Source organism: Azolla caroliniana, unplaced genomic scaffold, assembly GCF_043228905.1.
Source record: "Azolla caroliniana isolate FFs.n. ecotype wild unplaced genomic scaffold, voAzoCaro1.0.p SCAF_454, whole genome shotgun sequence".
NCBI classification, from domain to species: Eukaryota; Viridiplantae; Streptophyta; class Polypodiopsida; order Salviniales; family Salviniaceae; genus Azolla; species Azolla caroliniana.
In genome coordinates, this window is record NW_028230889.1 from 1 (window position 1) to 19,228 (window position 19,228).

The 19,228-nt window shown below is 36.4% G+C and overlaps 1 protein-coding gene across 1 annotated transcript; it reads left to right on the forward strand.

Annotated features, from left to right (window-relative positions):
- Positions 1 to 14,305: 14,305 nt before the first annotated feature.
- LOC147848216 (ferric reduction oxidase 6-like) lies at positions 14,306 to 18,383 on the forward strand. The gene is made up of 8 exons (XM_087338587.1): positions 14,306 to 14,440; positions 14,600 to 14,851; positions 14,972 to 15,302; positions 15,425 to 15,659; positions 16,452 to 16,782; positions 16,887 to 17,151; positions 17,268 to 18,076; positions 18,181 to 18,383. The coding sequence occupies exons 1-8, from the start codon at positions 14,395 to 14,397 to the stop codon at positions 18,366 to 18,368; spliced, it is 2,457 nt and encodes an 818-aa protein (XP_087194713.1). The 5' UTR covers positions 14,306 to 14,394; the 3' UTR covers positions 18,369 to 18,383.
- Positions 18,384 to 19,228: the final 845 nt, after the last annotated feature.

Consider the following 19,228-nt stretch of genomic DNA (forward strand, 5'->3'; position numbering starts at 1 on the left):
AAGCATTGTTACATCAATCAAAAACAATGCCAGCACCACTAAACCCATACAGGTGAGTATACCTTTAAGTGAAAAGGATAATCTCTAAGATATGAGTAATGACATACAAATCCAAGCATCCAAAACTTAGTCGTATGTCCATATTAGCATGTTACAATCACAACTCCACAAACAAGGGTCATGTAACTTGAATTTCAGCAAATAAACTACCAGTTGTCTTGTATGTGATATCAGATTGGCAATGATAGGAGTATTACCTCTCTTAACATGGAAAAGTGTATTTCATGGTTTGCGAGAGCCAACATTATAAGATCAGCATCCTGCTCAATTTCTAGAGTGTCAAAGATGCTATACTAGAGACAGTTGATAACAATGAAAACCATTTTTATTTCATGTACAGTAGAAAATACATAGAAGTCCATACAAACAATGGAAAGTATTGGAATCAAAGCCACGAAGATTTCTCTCCAAGCAAATGTATGACATGACTTTATGCTCCCCCTCACCTAGGGAGTTTCCATCAACGAAATAACACAATATGTAAAAATACTACAGGGTGGGAACAACATGTGATGGTCATGCTATTTAGCCAGTAGACCCTAGGTTCCTACTTTGATCTGACGCCATCCAGGATCATGATTGAGTCAAAGGTGTATATAGTATCAAAGAGTAACTGCCAAACTGTCCATGAAAGGAGTCCCTGGTGTGATTACATTTGAATCACAAGCTTCAGACTTCTCCTTGGGAGGAATAATTCGACCTTCCGCCTCAAATTCCCTGCCCAATCTTTCTTCTTTGGTAGCCTTGATCAAACATGGTAGATTATAATTAATCAGAACACAGTAAACATTCTATCAGTCCCTATTTTCAAACAACATGCACAGGCAAGATAGTCCTGTATTTTAAAAAATCACCTTCATTTAGTCTATACTACAGCTTGATTCTCATAAAACAAATATAATTGTATTACATTGACATAGACCCATCATTGAAGTGTGCAATATCCCCTCCACGAATTGATTAGCGAGATTTATGAAATGGAATGAATTGAACTTAAGAGCCAATATCTCTACATATACACCATATCAAGTGAAACTAACAAAAGAAAGCTAGATAGGGGAATGATATGATACTCACTCTAGTCAAACTCAAGAGCCAAGTAGCTGATGTAGACCTCGTTGATGATACAAAAGAAACGACGACTCTAATTCTGCTCTCGTTCAAATCAATAGATAAAAAATCATTAAGTTCAATTTATCTTCCCCAAAAGAACTTGTTTTTTAAATTAATGCATATTCTTTAATTGATGATTTTGAACATGCAAAATTAAACTTTCACTTTCGAGGCATTACCTTTTATGAACATCCACATATTCATCTGTCTCATCATCAATCTCTTCTTGCATTATTATTAGCCCACAAAGGTGCATGAAATTAAAGAAACAATGCAGCCCATAGTCGGGAATCGAGATGTATGTGCAAACTGCTTGGAGTTTAATACACTAATGAATTAGCCCCATTAAGGCAACCACGAAAACATACATCTAATGGTTTGACGAGTCGAGGGTTCCTTCTGCATTTGCGTGGATCGAAAGGCTATCAAACATCTGATAATCTCCACAACATGAGTACAAACAGATGACCTTGTGTCCCGCATCATTGTTATGCAATTGACACGGAGACAACAGATTAGATCAATCCCCATATTAACTGCACAAAAGATCAAAATGCATAAATAGAGTTGATGATAAATGACTTAAGCACAAACAACCCAACCAAACGACTTAAGCATAAACCTTGAAAACAAAACACACTATTCGCGAAGAGGTAATACAAACATAGGAAAAGAGAGGGGAAACAGGGGGAAACAGGGATTCGAGAGTTTGGAAACAGGGGGTAAACATGGAAAAGAGGGGGGGAAAGACTCAAGAGGGATTGGATAGTGTAGGGAAACAGGGGAAAACAAACAAAATGTGGGGGAAACAGAAAGAAAATGGGAGGGGAAAATACGAGAGAGAGGGAGAGAGTGACAGACACTGTGTATGTGTGTAGTAGAGAGAGAGAGAGATACTTTTTTTTTACTTTTTTTGTATACGAGAGAGAGGGAGAGAGTGACAGACACTCTGTGTGTGTAGTAGAGAGAGAGAGAGAGAGAGAGAGAGAGAGAGAGAGAGAGAGAGAGAGAGAGAATTACTTTTTTTTTATACGAGAGAGAGGGAGAGAGTGACAGACACTATGTATGTGTGTAGTAGAGAGAGAGAGAGAGAGAGAGAGAGTTACTTTTTTATTACTTTTTTTTGTAATGCATAAATAGCCGGTTCGTCTAGATTCCGGTTTTGGGGAAATTCTAGCCGGAATCAATTCCGGCTCTTCCCCACCTTGGCCGACAAAAGTCCTCACCCAACCGGAACGCTAACACTGTTCCTGGGACTTTGCCCAACACTGGTCTAGTATCAAGCCTATCTTTATATCTTTTGGGATAAGGTTGTCTTCGCTAATAACATCCATCATCCATGGTTTCCTCCTAGGTAGTTAAGAAGGTAGAAACTTTTCCTCCTCCTACAACAAACACATATTGAATAATGCACCTAATGTATGTAACTTTTCGTACCATCATGTGGTTCGTACAAAACTCTTTGAGCTTTGCACACATCCCAACAATCGTCGTGAGTCTCCCAATAATATATCCTTGCTTTGTCATCTACGTTGTAAAGATTGTGATTGTGTGTCGCAACCGCCAGGGTTCTGTGACTCAGCGATGATCGGGATGACAGGGCGTAATCGCAGACGGTGCGATGACAAGAAGCCAAGATGGATGCACGAAAATAATTTTATTTGTAAAACACAACTTACAATACTTATTTGCAAAAGATTACTTGGCAAGACCTATCCTCCCTTACGAGTAAGGCTTATCAAATCAATCACTTCAACACTTTTCTTTTGGTATTGATTTTATAACATTCTTCATCTTTATATTACAAACTTGCTAATGAAAAGCAAAGGTTGTTTTGGGAGGAATCGAACTCATGGCCTCTATTTGCAAGGGTTTAGGATAAACAAGTTTTCTTTTTCTTTGCTTTTTGTCTTCTATTCAACAGGTCACTAGCCTCATGAGCGACCTCTGCATCCCTTCCTCTCGCAAGCTTCTTCTTTCGCCCCTTTTCCCTATTCTATCACGTTCGCATTCACAAGTGAAACGTAGCGCGCAAATGGAAGGATAAGGAATATTCCGTTTGATTTTGGGGCTTTTTTAGCCATTTCACAAAACACCATGATACCAGTATCACATGTTCTCGAAAACTTGATGAAAAAGCTAAAATTTTCACCATTTGGTAAAATTGAAAAATGTCAAATTTTGGCCAAATATGAAAAGTAACGTTGTGTATTTTGAAGGAGAAATTACAACTAGTAGTATTTTAGATCCTAACGAAATCATAAGCGAAAGATATCAAAACAATCAACTTTTTTATTTCATTCGATAAAATGTTGTCTAAATTTGTTACATATCATTGCACAAAAAATACATTTAGGAGTTATTTGCATCACTATTATCATTCCTTTCATGAGAATCACTACTATAGCTAATATACATGTGTGACTCTTCCTCCTCATTTTCAAATGTACCAATCAAATCATTGTCTTCATCAAATGGTGTGCACTAATTCTTGTTCGCCTTCAATTTGAGATATCTTCTAGACTTGGTAATATCTCTTTTATTATGTCTATCGTTGTCATCCTTAAACACCCAACTGTTGTTAGTGTAAAGTCATACACAATGATATCCACCTCACTAATGTCAATGATAGATGTAATACAAAAGTTTAATGCATCACAACGTCCAAAACTTTACCAATGCAGAATTGGTGCCCTAGGTCATGGCCATCTACATGTGTAGCTATTAATATCCCCACCTTGAGTTCTTGCAACTTTCCTTGTCACCTGAGTTATGCACGTGTTGTAATTCTTAGTTCCACATAAATGTTTCTCAATTGTAAATGAACCAAACTATGAAGATCAACATTAAGTGCTTGAAGTGGTGATTAAGAACCACGAGAATATTTTATAGAACATGTAAATGGCATTTGTAAGGTTCAATTACCATCAACACAATTATTAATGGTTTTTTGTTAAGCAATAAAGCACATGTTCACCATAAGGTGTTTTGTTGTGCAACATACTTCTTTGCAGTATTGATATGCATCTTTTTCTCTTGTAAAAACAAAGATTTTAGTACCATTCAAGTTCATGTAAACCGTAAACCTTTTTTATTTGAAAAAAAAGAATATTTCTAAACATGAACTCCATACATTGTATCGAGTTGATGTAAAAAAAACAGAGTTTTGATCACAATTACATACAATGTATCAAATTCATGTTCAAAATATTTTTCCCTTGATTTAAAGAAATAAAGAAATTGAGATTGAGTTGATGAAAAAACCAAAATTTTCACCACAATTCAATACAATGTATCAAGTTCATGTTTAAAGTAATTTTTTAAATTTTTTAAATTTTTTTTTGGAAAAAAAAACTTTAAACATGAATTCGATACATTGTATCGACTTGTGATCAAAACTCTTGATTTTTCATCACTTCAATTTTTTTTTAAAACAAAAACAAAAGACCCCAAATAAATAGAAAAAAATCAAAAAAAAAAAAAAAACTTTAAACATGAACTCGATAGATTGTATCAAGTTCATGTTGGAAAGTCAGATTTTAAACACGAAGTCGATACAATGTATCCAATTGATGTTCAAAAACAGAGTTTTCAACATGAACTCGTTACATTGTATCGAATTTGTGTTGAAAAACTCAACTTTTCAACACCAACTCGGTACAATGTATCGAGTTTGCATTTAAAACATTTAAACATGAATTCGATACAATATATCGAGTTCGTGTTTAAAAATAGAGTTTTCAACACGAACTTGATACATTGTATTGAGTTTGTGTTAAAATTTGATAACTTTTGTATGTATCTATTTTTTGCTCATCCATTGTAGGTGATGTGCCCATAATCTTTCATTGACAAAACAAAAATAGCATGACTTGGGATTACTTCTCACTGGTACGTAGTGATTCCATAATATATAGTTGTATATAGTTTGTGGCCCTCAAAACAATGTTGTAATTGTTTTGAACATTGCATAATTAAAGCAAATGTTGGACCATTTCTTGTATCATGTAAATTTGGAAAAAAATGATCGTTATGAGGGGTCTGATGATGAACTCACATCCAAGCTCCCAAGTTTGGGGCTCAAATCAAAGCTTAGCATCATGGTGGAAAAAGATCGGGCTGATTAACTCCTCTCTGCCCTAAACTCTCTTTTGCACCATGATGTTGAGCTTAGATGTGACACCATCATTAGATCGCTCAAGACAATCGTTCTTTCCCATTCACAAAAAAAAATGGCAATCACATTTGTTTTAGTAATGCAAAATTCAAAATGATCGTGTAACATTATTTACATTGTTTGCTCACTTGTTTTCACAATAGTAAAAGAGGTTCATCTCCAAGAAAGGAAGAATTTTCAATCAAAACATCACTAATGTTTCATGAGAACTATAAAAGAACCTTTGTCCATATTACATTGTAGCAAAACGGCATCGCATTCAAAACCCAAGAATAGGGATTTGATGATAGCTTTGATTTTCAATTGAATTTGAATATAGAAAATCGGTAATTGACAAAAGAAAACATGAAGAATAAAAACGTTAGAAGAATAGAAATTTAATAACGAAGACAATCACCTACCTCCAAATAAAGAGTGGAAATAAGAGGGACAAGAAGTTTATCACATCAAATTCTTTCTACAAATCAAAACTAGAGTTTCTTATCCTCTTCTCTAACTCTTATCAAGTTTTTACCAAGTTTATTTCTACCATATCACACAATATTCGCATATGGTTACTTCTTAGTTCTTGAATGGCATTGGAATGATGGCTTAGGTTGTATCCATCCTTGTAGAATCCTATTTGGAGCATATTTCTACAAGGATCAATACAACGGAGTCATCACAACAATGCCATTTATGAGTTATAGAAGGAACCAAATGAAACTATTGTATGGTGAGATAGAAATCAACTTTGTAAAAATACTTTGCTAGAGTGACAGATGATGATAAGAAAGGCTAGTTTTTGTTTGCATAAAAGAGAGTAAGGCATATCCTACATGAAGCTGCTCAAAATTCTCATCAAGAAGTACCAATGGGTCCGGTTCTGGCTCAAACCGAATTGAACCGATAAACCATGGCTTAACGGTTTATAGGTTCGAAGATAAATAAACGGTTTGGTTTGGTTTCAAATGTTACTAATCGGTTTCGGTTCAGTTTGGTTCGTTTTTGAATTTAGCGGTTTATCAGTTTATTAGCTTATCAGTTTTTGTTTATGTGGTCAGTTTAAAGGTTTATAGGTTTATTGGTTAAAAAATACTTATAAATTTTCCTTATATGCTCTAACTTTCAACTTTTAATTTAAAACTCTAGTTTTAACTTATTAAATTTTATATGCATTATATGTAGAGTCTCCTTTTTATTTATGATGATCAAATATGATAAGTATGATGATCAAATTTATGATTAGTATGATGACAAAATTTATGATAAGAATGATCACAAAATGTATGATAAGTATGATCACAAAATTTCATAATAAGTATGATGAATAAATTTAGGAATGGGCTATTTCATAATAAGTCTGATATAGCTTGGCTCCTCCCCCTCCCTCACCCAAAAAAAAAACATTTTGATAGCTCTCTCTCCCTCACCAAAAAAAAAACATTTTGATAGCTCTCTGATAGCTCTCCTCTTTCTTCTCACAATGAATATTGCTAAACAAAACTGAAATATAAGTGACAAAAGATGGTGAATGATGAACATGTTATCAAATGATACAGAAGACAATGAATTTGCATTGGCATACTATTAACATCACATTATTGTAAGGGGAAAATTAGAATATGGTTTACAATAAGAGATTCATGCGAAACACAAGCCATTATGTTTGAGATATTACAGATTCCTAGAAATTCATTTAACCAATGGAGACCTTAAGATGGCCACAAAATGAGATATTCAAGATCGATCAAAACATCATGTAACCAATTGAGGTTCTATGGGGCTGAGAGGCCCTCTTTTCCTTGATTTCTAAAAACATGCTTCACATCAAAACTTAACCACTGGTTTAAGATCTATCTATCATCTTCTCTAAGACATCTCTAAGACTCTCCTTTGATCTTGATGTGTTCTTCTTCTTCCTCTTCCCTCATCTGTTGCTTGTAGTTTTGGTGGATCCATGGCAGAAACCCATATAGTGATCAATAAGACCAATAATCATAAGAATCACGATGAGGAATTCCTTCCTTCCCCGAGCTCCAGCGCCCGGGCGGGGCCCGCTCCTCCTCTTCCTCCCCTTCCTGAAGTAGCCTTGACCTCCACGTTATCTTCATCACGACAACTCTCCTCTTTCTTCTCCTCACTATCCTCGCTCTTCACTTCGCCATCAGTTGTTGCCTCCGCCACTGCTTCCCTACCCACACCTCCTCCTCCTCCAGTGGCAGCACCCAGCAGCCACCACCGACCCTCCCCATCGCCTAAGACATCATGTAAAAGAAAAAGGAATCCACAGTATTGATTGGAAACTTGAGGAAGAAGAAGAAGAAGAAGAAAGGAATCCACAATATTGATTGGAAACTTGAGGAAGAAGAAGAAGAAGAAGAAGAAAGGAATCCACAGTATTGATTGGAAACTTGAGGAAGAAGAAGAAGAAGAAAGGAATCCACAGTATTGATTGGAAACTTGAGGAAGAAGAAGAAGAAGAAGAAAGAATGAAGAGTAACTACGCTGGGGGGGGGGGGTTGGGGTTTAGCCAAAATAGGGGGGCCAAAAAGTTTTTCTCTTTTTTAGGGGGCCAAAAAGTTTTCTTTTTTTTTTGTTTTGGGGGGGGGGGGGGGGGGGGGCAAATAGCCCATTCCTAAATTTATGATAAGTATGATCACAAAATGTATGATAAGTATGATCACAAAATTTTATAATAAGTATGATGAATAAATTTATGATGATTTTTTCACACAAATTTATAATAAATATGATGATTAATATCAATAAACAATGGTTTGGTTTGATTTATGATAAATCGGTTTGGTTTGGTTTTAAATTTTTTCATAAACAGTTTGGTTTAACGGTTCGTCTTTAAACGGTTTAGTTTAAATGGCTACATAAATTTTAAACAATTTGGTTCGGTTTTTATGACTATTAAATGGTTTGGATTTGTTTAGTTTGGTTTCAAGGCCAAGCAACCGAACCGAACCGGACCCATTGGTATCAAGAAGCTTAATTTTGTTTTTAAAAAATGCATCGTCAGATCTCTCTCTCTCTCTATCATGGCTCATCTCTCAATTATTTAGTATGTCTCCTAGATACGTTAACGGAGAATTATTCCCCCTTTCATATCTTGAGGAAATGACAGGCAATAAAAGACGAACACATATAAATCAAAAGCAGACTTGGGTTCATCTCCATTTCTTCTTCTTCTACACGAACATCAATCCGTGCACTGTCTTCCTTCCATAGAATTGTTAGGCTAACGATGGCTTGAAAAGGTCGGTTTTGTTTCTCCCTTAGAGAATGCTATGTTTAAGATGATTCAATACTTAAAAGTGGTTGTATTTCTTTCACAACATTGCTTAAGAAGGGTTGTGTTTCTCTTCGAGGTATGTGGGATAAGGCGATTATAGAACTTAAAACACACAAGGATGTGGGATCAAGAGAATATCATTGTGCAGTCAGAGGAGCAGCTCAAAAGCTTCATTTCACCATTTCAAATGAATGTGGATGAGATAGTTTCATCATCATCGTTAACCCTAAGCCATAACTTGTCTGGTTTTCTTGGATTTTGAGTTGAAATGAGTTTGATATGTTTATGGATAATTGCTCATCTTAAGCCATAACTTGTTCCTCTCCGTTTTTATGCAGGAGCTTTTTGATGGAAAATCATTGAATGAATATGTTTGTTTTGATTGTAGAAAACTGCTTACCTCAGCCATAAACTTTGTTCCAGATCTTTGATTGAGGAGCTTTTTGATGAATAGTCGTGGCAAGATCATGGTTGGATACATCGTTCTGTGAATTTGGTGCTTGCACCTTCATTAGAACAAGATGGTCTATAAGAGAATGCGTGATTATGAGAGATGATACTCTCCATATCTGGTGCTTGCACCATCATTTGTGCCTCTAGGCTAATGAATTATTGTTGGTTTGAAACATCATTTGAACCTCAGGTGTAATGGTTTGATTTGAAACATGTTTCATTATTATAGCAAGTTGTTTTGTAAGAGATATGCGTGTACTATGGAAACACTTGATTTTTCATTATGTAATGTGCGCTTTGCATGTCTCTGAGTTTGTTGCAAACTTTCTAGTGTTTATTTAATAAGCTCTATTAATATTCCAGTAAGTTCACATTAACCATTCTGTTTTAAATCCAATTTATTTTAGAAGTAAAATAGTTCCATCAACATGCAAGAAACAAATTGTTTTGAGTTCAACCTTCAAAATTTTTGGTGTGATTTAACAAATCTTGCTTAAATCAGCATCCAGTTCATTCATTCTACAGAATGTTACTTGTTGAATTTCTTGAGGACATGTTTCTGAAGTATAATTGTGGACTGAACAAATATGGTCCTCTACAAAAGGAGGTTTCAAGAGTACGCTTAAAGTTATTATATCCTCAAGGCTATTGTGCTTGAAGGACACATTGTGTACCCTCTCGGTGGAGGAAGGAAATGGAATGATATTATCGTTATAGTGCTAGTTATCATTTGCTTGTATATATTGGATCAACTAATCTAAATGCCCAGTAATGTCCAATCCATGAAACATTGACATCATTAAGAGTTGTTGCTTTTGCTTATGCTGAGTAACTGTCTCATAAGATGATAAAGACAATGTGTAAATGTCTCTAGAAAGGTCATTTTGTAAGGTTGGAGACTAAAACAGTATGCATTTACTTAGTAGATTGCTTGTTTGTTAGAGAAATGAAAATTAGGAAGTTCTATATAATCTGAGAAAAAGGTGTACTAGAAAGCGATATTGTATTGTCAATATCGTGATTGATATGTATGTGAAATGTGGCCTGATCCATGTAGCACATATACTGCTCAATAAGCTTTAGTATATAGGTATGCAGAGAGTGATAAGCAACATGGGTATCACACACCCTTGAATAATTGTTATGATAAGCTTTAGTATATAGGTTAGGTAGAGAGTGATAAGCAACATGGGTATCACACCCCTTGAATAAGTGTTAACTTATTTTGGGTATCACAAATTAATCAATTGCCAATTTGTCTAAATCACATGCTAGAAGGTTCCATCTTATGCAAAGATCTATCATGTGTGAATTCATGATCAAATAAACAACTTAAAGTTGAAACCCTAAAATAGAAAAAGTCGAAGAAAAAGAAAATGTAGAAAACCCCAAAATTGACCAAGATGCAAAATTAGACCTCTTAATGCCACACTACATCAATTCAAACTTTTAGTTATTATTTCAGTTTCTTTTTAGTTTATTTTCACTTTTATTTTATACACTTCATGCAAAATGAGACCTCTTCATGCCACACTACATAAATTATGTCAGAATTTGAGTCGGGCACCTACCTCTGTCAGGTGCCTCTCTTGAGACGGTTGGGCTCATGTATTCAAAGGGTAGGGCTCTTGGTGATAGAGGCAATCAGAACCACACGCTTGGTGATAGAGGCTCTCAGCTTTTTTGATGGGTGCTTTTTTTGGATAAAGATTGGACAGTGCAAATTGCATGTGCCCTTAGCTAAGTATCGTGCATGGTCGTTATTCCCTCACCAAGTCTCTTTATGATTTGGTAGCAGATAGACACAAGCCTATATGTCAGTATGTTTTTTTTTCCTAAGCCTATAATATGTATTTCTATAGGCTTAGGAAAAAACTCCTAAAAAATTGAGCAAAACATTCTCTTTTATGTGATTTAAGAGTTATCCACTATAGGCATAGTAAAAGATCGATATGAAAAATGAACTAGCTCTTCTCTTACATACAATTTGAGAGTTCTTATAACAATCGGCAACGGTTCGGTTCGGTTTGAGAGGGTCCAAACCGTTAATTTTTTTTGAAACCTGAACCAAACCGAAACGCCAAACATTTTTCAAACCATTAAACCATTAAACCATTAAACCATAAAAACCGCGGTTTCATGGTTCGGTTTCAATTTTTAACATAGGTCAAATTTTTAATTTTTAAAAATTTATAAAATTTCATTTTTTAAAAATTTTAAAATATTTAAGATGTTCCTAAAATGTGACAATAAGGTCTAAAAATGAAAAGATTGTTTAAAAATAATTTTTAAAATATTTTAGAATTTTGTAAATTTTTAAAAAATACAAAATAAAAAACCATTAAACCGTTTAAACCGTGGTTTTTTACTGTTGAAACCGAACCGAAACATTAATAAAAACCTAAACCTGAACCGAACCGAACAGTTGAAACCGTTAAGCCATTAAACTGCAGTTTCGCGGTTCGGTTCGGTTCAAACCGAACCGTTGCCGATTGTTAAGTTCTCCCACTCTACACTTAACAAAATACTCTTCACAAATTAGCCTAACTATCTCTTTCTTATGATTAAAGGGTTATTATTTCTAGATTAGTATATATTAAAGGGCACAAATTTGACGGGTTGGTATAAAAAGCTTTTTGACAAGCATTTTTAAAGATGTTATGTCCTATGACATATATTTAAAACAAAAACTAACATGTCATTTGACATATAAATGAAAACCTCTATATAATGCTACATTGTTGTATACGTTTGATTACTATAAAAAGTACGCAAAGATACAAAAATCAATACAACTACTTCACAAAGATAATAAAATACATAAAATAAATATCGTGTTAATGTTTTTAAAGCCCCCAAAGCACAAACAAGATATGGATCGATTATCATAATCCATTCTTGCAAATTATGAAAAAAATAGGTTAATAAAAGAATTTTGTTTAGTAAATTTTGGTTTTAAATTCAAGCTGAAAACATTAGAATCAAACCTAGAGTCCAGACTTTAGGCTCTTAAAATATTTAATAAAAGTTAGTGTAAATTTTAAAATCAAAATTTAACTAATATTATTGGTAAAGAATAAAGGTTTGATAACATATTGCATCATTACATGATATTATTTTAAGCATGTTGTACAAAAACATATAATATATAATTATACACACACTTGATAATAGTATATGTGGCATATATATAATATATATGATATGGAAGAATAAAATTTTAGAATATCATTTTATGTGTATAATTTTTATGGGCCTTTCATATTAAAATGGCAATTTAAACTTTATATGTCACTTGACAAACATTTTTATTGGGTACACGTATGTTGTTGATGGGCAAAATGGCCTTTAACGAGCATGACACTTGTCAAATCTACAATAACGGAATAAGCTTTGAATGTACAACCTTTAACTTAATAACCATACACTTTAATCTATTAAACTAGCATTTATTATATATATATATATATATATATATATATTGGATGTATGGGGTTCGAAACCCATCGTTCACTTTTTATTGTTTTCAATTATTCGTATAAATTGAAATCATAATAAAGATAAATAACGGAGAATGTACTTGGTTTGTGTCACATCATATACCATATGCAACAAGACAATGTTGATGTTCAGTTTTTAGGTCTCATAATATTCTATTAGACAACATTTGTACTCCATAACTCTACTACAACAAACATGGTATAATTGTTGCTTTTTCACCCTCAATGATAAAAAAACATGGTAGTTTAAAAGAGTTAGTTGGGATAAGTAGAGTCGGGGTAAATGAGGTTTATTTCAGTTTTGTTAGGACACAGATACAGAGTATAAGCAAATAGAGTTACTATTAGGCAACTAACTCAATACAACCAATAAACTTTGTACAAGGCTTCATGTCCGTTTTTATAGGGAGCATGGCTTGTTACGTCGAGAACGTAAACCACTACTACTACTTCCTCTAATTATTATAGATACGTTACATTTTCTCCTTTCGTCTTAGCTTGATGTCCAGCCCCACCTGTCTTGGCTTCAACCCACACTTGTCCCAATAGCCCTTTCATACCTTGGCTGACTTGACTAGCCAATACATGGCACGCATGTGGGGCAGTTCCTTGCATGGTCGAATCCACAAAAAATTGCCGGCTACGCGTCGTCAAAAATGTGCAAAATGTTCGGCTCCTGCTGAGCCGTTTTGTTGTTCCCAATGGCGGTGTTGTCAGTTAGTACCGGGCTTCCTTTGTTCGTTCATCTCTGGCTGGCGGCTCTTCTCTGGCCGTTGTCGGAGGTATTTCTGTAGTCGCACCTGGCTGCTGCTACCCGATTGATTCGGCCAAGTCCGACTACTCGGCTCCTACCCCTTCTTCCAAGAAATGTCTAGTGAGAAACTATGAATTTGACATTAAGGCGTCATTTAGTTGAGCTTTACTAGTTTGCATAAATTTCTGAAGAAGATTAAGTGTCATAACAACATGTACAATTCGCTTGTGAGTTTTGACCTCATGATCTCAAGGTTTCCCGTTAGTAGTATGAAATATTATTGGAAAAAAAATAGAGATTTAAAACTCGCATGTCAAAATGACAAGTGTGAATACATAAAAGGTTGTTCATTGTAAGTTTTGTAACAATACTAAAATTACCCAACACGTTTTCTTAGTCTAGACTTGATTTCTCAACTCTTTTAAGGGCCAAGTTGGATGGAAGAACTAAAATTCAACCTACACGTGCTGATTTAAATCAAATTTCTCGATTATTTTCAGATAACTATAACAACCCACTTGTATTGAATTTTTACGACCACAAAATTTTGTTATTTGTATTACATCACATTCTAGATTTTGAAGCCCCTATAACACCAATTATCAACCGAATGAAAGCAACAGATGGCACTCGGTCATTTTTTCAGACAATCATTGAAGATGGAAAGAGTTCTTGCTTTATGCTTCTAATATATACCAAATCATTAGAATGGGTTTGGTCCCTTACACTCTCGGCGACTAATATGGAGTGTGCAAATTATACACATAAAAGCAAATGTTTGTGTGTGTTGTGCATGCCTATGATGTTCATGTGTGTTGTGCATGCAAATGTGTGTGGTATGGTTGTGCCGGCAATACACAAGGGCCTACTAGTGGGCATGTGGTAGGCACATACCCTAACCATTGACTTAAAAAAACCAACATCACTTATTTGTTGTTTCTAGCCTTCCTATTGGGTATATAAGAAAGTCCACCCCCTACTAAAGTTTTCATCCCTTGGTGCACAAATACGTCTCATTCCATTTAATCGAATAATCGTGTTGTGCCATACCGTACCGATGGCCGAAATTCACGAGGGGATTACCGAAGTATCCATGGCATTTGGTATGCAAGAAGACATGAGTACAAATCTAGCACTTATGGACACTTCATGAGATAATGCAACCAAGAACCAATCATTAGACAATGCATTTACTGATTTGTTGGAATGCAATTAATGCAACTGTAACCATATATATTTATTACAACGGAAATTTGATGCAGGTATAGCTCAGAATGAGAGGAATGATGGTAATGGCGGATCAATTAGGGACGAGAAGTTAAGACTGATTGGGGTGATTAAGCGAGCAAGGGTGGCGAAGGGGTGCCTCGAAGCCGTGATCATGGCAGCATGCGCATTCTGGATAGGATGGTGGCTCTTGTCTCCTGATCCCGAAGATAGGCACAAATACGTCGACATTTGGATCGGCGACAAAATATCGAATTCTCGCTTCTTCAACACGGATGGCAGCGAAGGTTTTTTTTTCCCACATGAAGATTATAATATCATTCGATCCCGAATCATAGTTGTGGATTAAATCTCTTCTTAATTATACTAAACCTTCTTCTCGGAATGTTCGAATTTGTGTTTCTTAGGGCCTTCATTGATATTCCACGCGCTGCCATTCATCGTGGCGACAATGCTAAGCTTTGTGGTGATGGAGCTCCGCGCGTTCATAAAAGCAAAAGCAGCGGAGCTCCAGAAGGTTGGTGGGGGCGATGGCGACGGATCATCGGCGGGTTGGAGGACCCGATGGCGGCTGAACACGTATCCGGTTTGGGTGGAGAGAAGCCCATTGGGCATTATCACAGGGGCAGAGGCAGTGGGAATTCTTATCATTCTCTTTGTAATGGTGTACCACTTCGGCCGAGTCACAGATCTTTCCTTCCATCACATCGAGAAATCGGACCGAACACCATCCGTCAAGTACATCTCTCATCTCGCGTACATTAATTTAACCTATATATATATATACATACATGATGGAAACAACAGAAGCTAGAGCTTTGATGGAACGATATTTGTTTACCGTGTTATATATGACACAGGTACTGGCAGAAGGTCATTAATGTGTCTTTCAATTTTGGGAGGATGGCCATGTTGCCATTTGCACTACTGTGGATTCCCGTGTCGAGAGGCTCTCCATTGCTTCGGTTGGTCGGCATTCCCTTCGAGCAGGCGGTGCGCTATCACATTTGGCTCGCTGGTTCGACCATGCTCATGCTAACTATTCATAGCGTCGGCTACATTGTCGCATACAGCTACACCGATAGAGACCACTTGGTATGCCTGGCCACTATTCAGTGTCAACTATGATGATAATTGTGTTACCGTTAAGATAACTTAATTAACCACACCTTGAGTTCAAGGTGGGGTGCAAGTGAGCTGCGAGATGCTCGAATTCATGTGAGAATTGATGGTACTTAGCTAATCTTAAGTCGATCACAACATTGCACTAATGTAAACAAACAATCATACACGAGAAAATAAACCTTGATCTAGAGTACATACACATGTCGCGCATTTCCGTCGAATCCATTCAAATATTTACCTAGCTAAAACCCTACATGTAAAGGGGGCTTAAACGTAAACGAGGACACAGTTTTGAAATGTCATTAATAAGTCCTTGCGACATCTTAGCAGACCTTCAGACTATTCAATCTATACGTATAAATTTTAGAGTACAACATATACATCCATCTTAGCGGACCTTCGAATATTCGATCTATACATATAAATCTTAGAGTACATATATATACATCTTAGGAAGTCTTTGACAATTCCATCTACACATCTAAAGCCTACTGTACATATACATGTTAGCGGACCTTCGACCATTCGATCGATGCATATAAATCTTAGAGTACATATACATCTTAGCAAGTCTTTGATAAATTCGTTCTACACATAAATTTTAGTGTACATACACATCTTAGCAGTGCATCCGACTGTTCAACAATCTATACAAATAAATCATTAGACTACATATACATCTTAGAGGTGCTTCTGACCATTCGATCTATAGAATGTACTCACATAATGCTCTTAACATTCATGTTTGTATTCTCTTGTCAGTTTTTTACATGGGTGACAAGGAAAGAAAGGTCAGTAGTGGCCGGATTGATAGCATGGATCATAGGTCTAGTGATGTGGATCACATCGCACTCCTATGTCCGCAGGCGTTTCTACGATCTGTTCTTCAGAATACATCATCTCTATCTCTTATTCTCCCTCTTTTGGATTTACCATGTCGTCTCGACCTACCACTACTTTGTCATCCCCATGTTGCTCTTCTTCGTTGATCGATTCATTCGCATGGTCCAATCGACACGTCTCGTTCAAGTCTCCTCTGTGAAGCTCCTCGAGAATGGTGTTGTTGAGCTTACCATGCCCATTAGCATGGAAGGTAACATCTATATAATGTAATCATAACACAATTTACTGTTGGAATTTGTATTATGAAGGTAATAGATCTCATACAGATGTTTATGCATTTTAATGGTTCACTAGGAAGCCCATTGTACAATACTCTCTCCACATGGTGCATCCAAATTCCTGGTATCTCCAGACTACAGTGGCACTTCTTCAGTGGAGCATCCTCCTTCCTAGACAAGAAGCAAGCTCTGACCATCATCATCAAGCCGCTTGGCGGATGGACGAATGCATTGCGTGATCAATTCTCCGACGCCAAGAAAGGGGATTCAGCTTCTTGCCCTTTCTCCTTCAAAGCTAGAGTGGAAGGCCCTTATGGAGATGAGTCTGAATTTTACCTAAAGTAAGTACATTGCCACAAACCCTAGAATTTGTCATTCCATTATGTCCATTCATGTTTTTTATGCTTGAGCATTATTTGTTTCTGCGCGTTGACAACGATTGCTTTGTTTTTTCCAGGTATAAATCGCTCGTCCTTGTGGCTGGGGGTATAGGCATCACTCCTGCCATGGCCATTCTTCGCGACATTTTATATCGATATAAAGGCATCCATACAACATCCACATCACTTCCAACCTCCATTACACTATATCACTGTATCAGAAAGCCAGAAGATCTAGATGTACTCGATAGCGTATACCCTAACCAAATTCTTCCCGGTTATGACACATTAGGGTTGAGCATCAAAGTTCAGGTTTACATAACCTCAAAGGACATGAGAGATTATCGACGTGGCGGCGGTGGCGAAGATATGGAATTGGATTCCGAAACTCAAGATTTTAGCCTATCACAGTTTAGGGTAGCATATCCTCCATCACAACCGTCAGTGCTGCGTCCACCGGATTTCGTTAACGTAGTAGCAACACAAGGGATTATATCCAACATAAGCACAACAGGGAACACTAAATGGGTGGCCTGCATCACCATTGCATCTATGTTGGGATACTTTTTGCTGTCAGGCATAGCTAACACCTTCATTATCAAGACTTACCATCGCCATACCTTCACCAATTACAATCGCACACACGTAATGGTAGCTTCCATGATACTGGGGATTGTCATATTTGGTGGATTTGTCGTTCTCTTGTGGATTTTCAAATCAACACAAAAAAGGAAGAGTTTCGCTGCCGTGCAACCGACAACAAATAGCACGACTCCCTCGCCAGTCGAGGCATTCGAATCGGACGTTTTCGATCAGGAAGCATATGGAGCCGGAGAATCATCATGGGTTGGTGATGTCCACATTCGATCCCGTCCAAATTGGAGAGGTTCGCCAACAATCTCTTGTAGATCTTGTAATGTTTCTATGCTCTCTCTCCATTTATATTTCTCTCCTACTTAATCTATTTTTTTTATGGGATGCGATTCGCAGATGTCTTCGATGGCCTTGTCAAGGATCACTCCGGCGAGTGCGTAGGAGTTCTCGTGTCGGGATCAGAAAGCCTTCAAGAAGGCATTGCAATGGAGTGCAAGAGACGCACTTCCTTTAGTCTCAACGCATCTAAATCTTCAAAAGCGAGTGCCATGTTTCATTATCACTCCATAAGCTTTAGCCTTTAGCCATTATAAATGTAGGCTCTTGTTGCAGGGCTATCCTAATATCACCCCATAAGCTTTAGACATCATAAATGGAGGCTCTTGTTCCAGGGCTCTCCTATTTTCTATACAATTTGTTCTTCTTCCCTGAGAATAATGACCCACATCACAATGTACACACGTGTTGGATTAAAGCACATGTATACATGTGAGCCATATACAGACTATATATAACCTCATATTTTTTTGTATCTTACTCCATACTAATCCTCACCTCTTGTGAAAACATATACATATTCCCATCCTCATCATAATAAACGATAAACCAAAAGTTTGGTTTTTAATAAGGAAAACTGCTTGTTTCAATAATTGTGTTAATTGTACTGAAATTTTCAAGCACATAAAGTTTAATCCAAATGCCCACAAGATCCAATATCTAATATTCCAATGTAATGTGCCGATAATGAGGACACTTCAACAAGACGTTGCCAATGGCCTTGTCAAGAATCACTCTGGTTATTCCATCAAAGTTATCGTGTCAAGATCAGAAAGTCGTCACAAAGGCATTGCAAGGGATTGCAAGAGAGACACATTCTTTAGTCTCAACACATCCAAATCTTCCGAAGTGAGTGTCATGTTTCATTATCACTTCATAAGTTTTAGCCTTTAGTCATCATAAATGTAGGCTCTTGTTGCGGGGCGCTCCTACGTTTCATAGAATTTGTTGTTCTTGAAATAGAATAATGGCTCACATCATGATGTATACATGTGTTTGGAATTAAAACATATATATACATCTGAGCCATATATAGAGTATATGATACTCCTTTATACTAGTCCTCTGAATGTGTTGTATTCAAAACATATATACTAGTTGTCATACA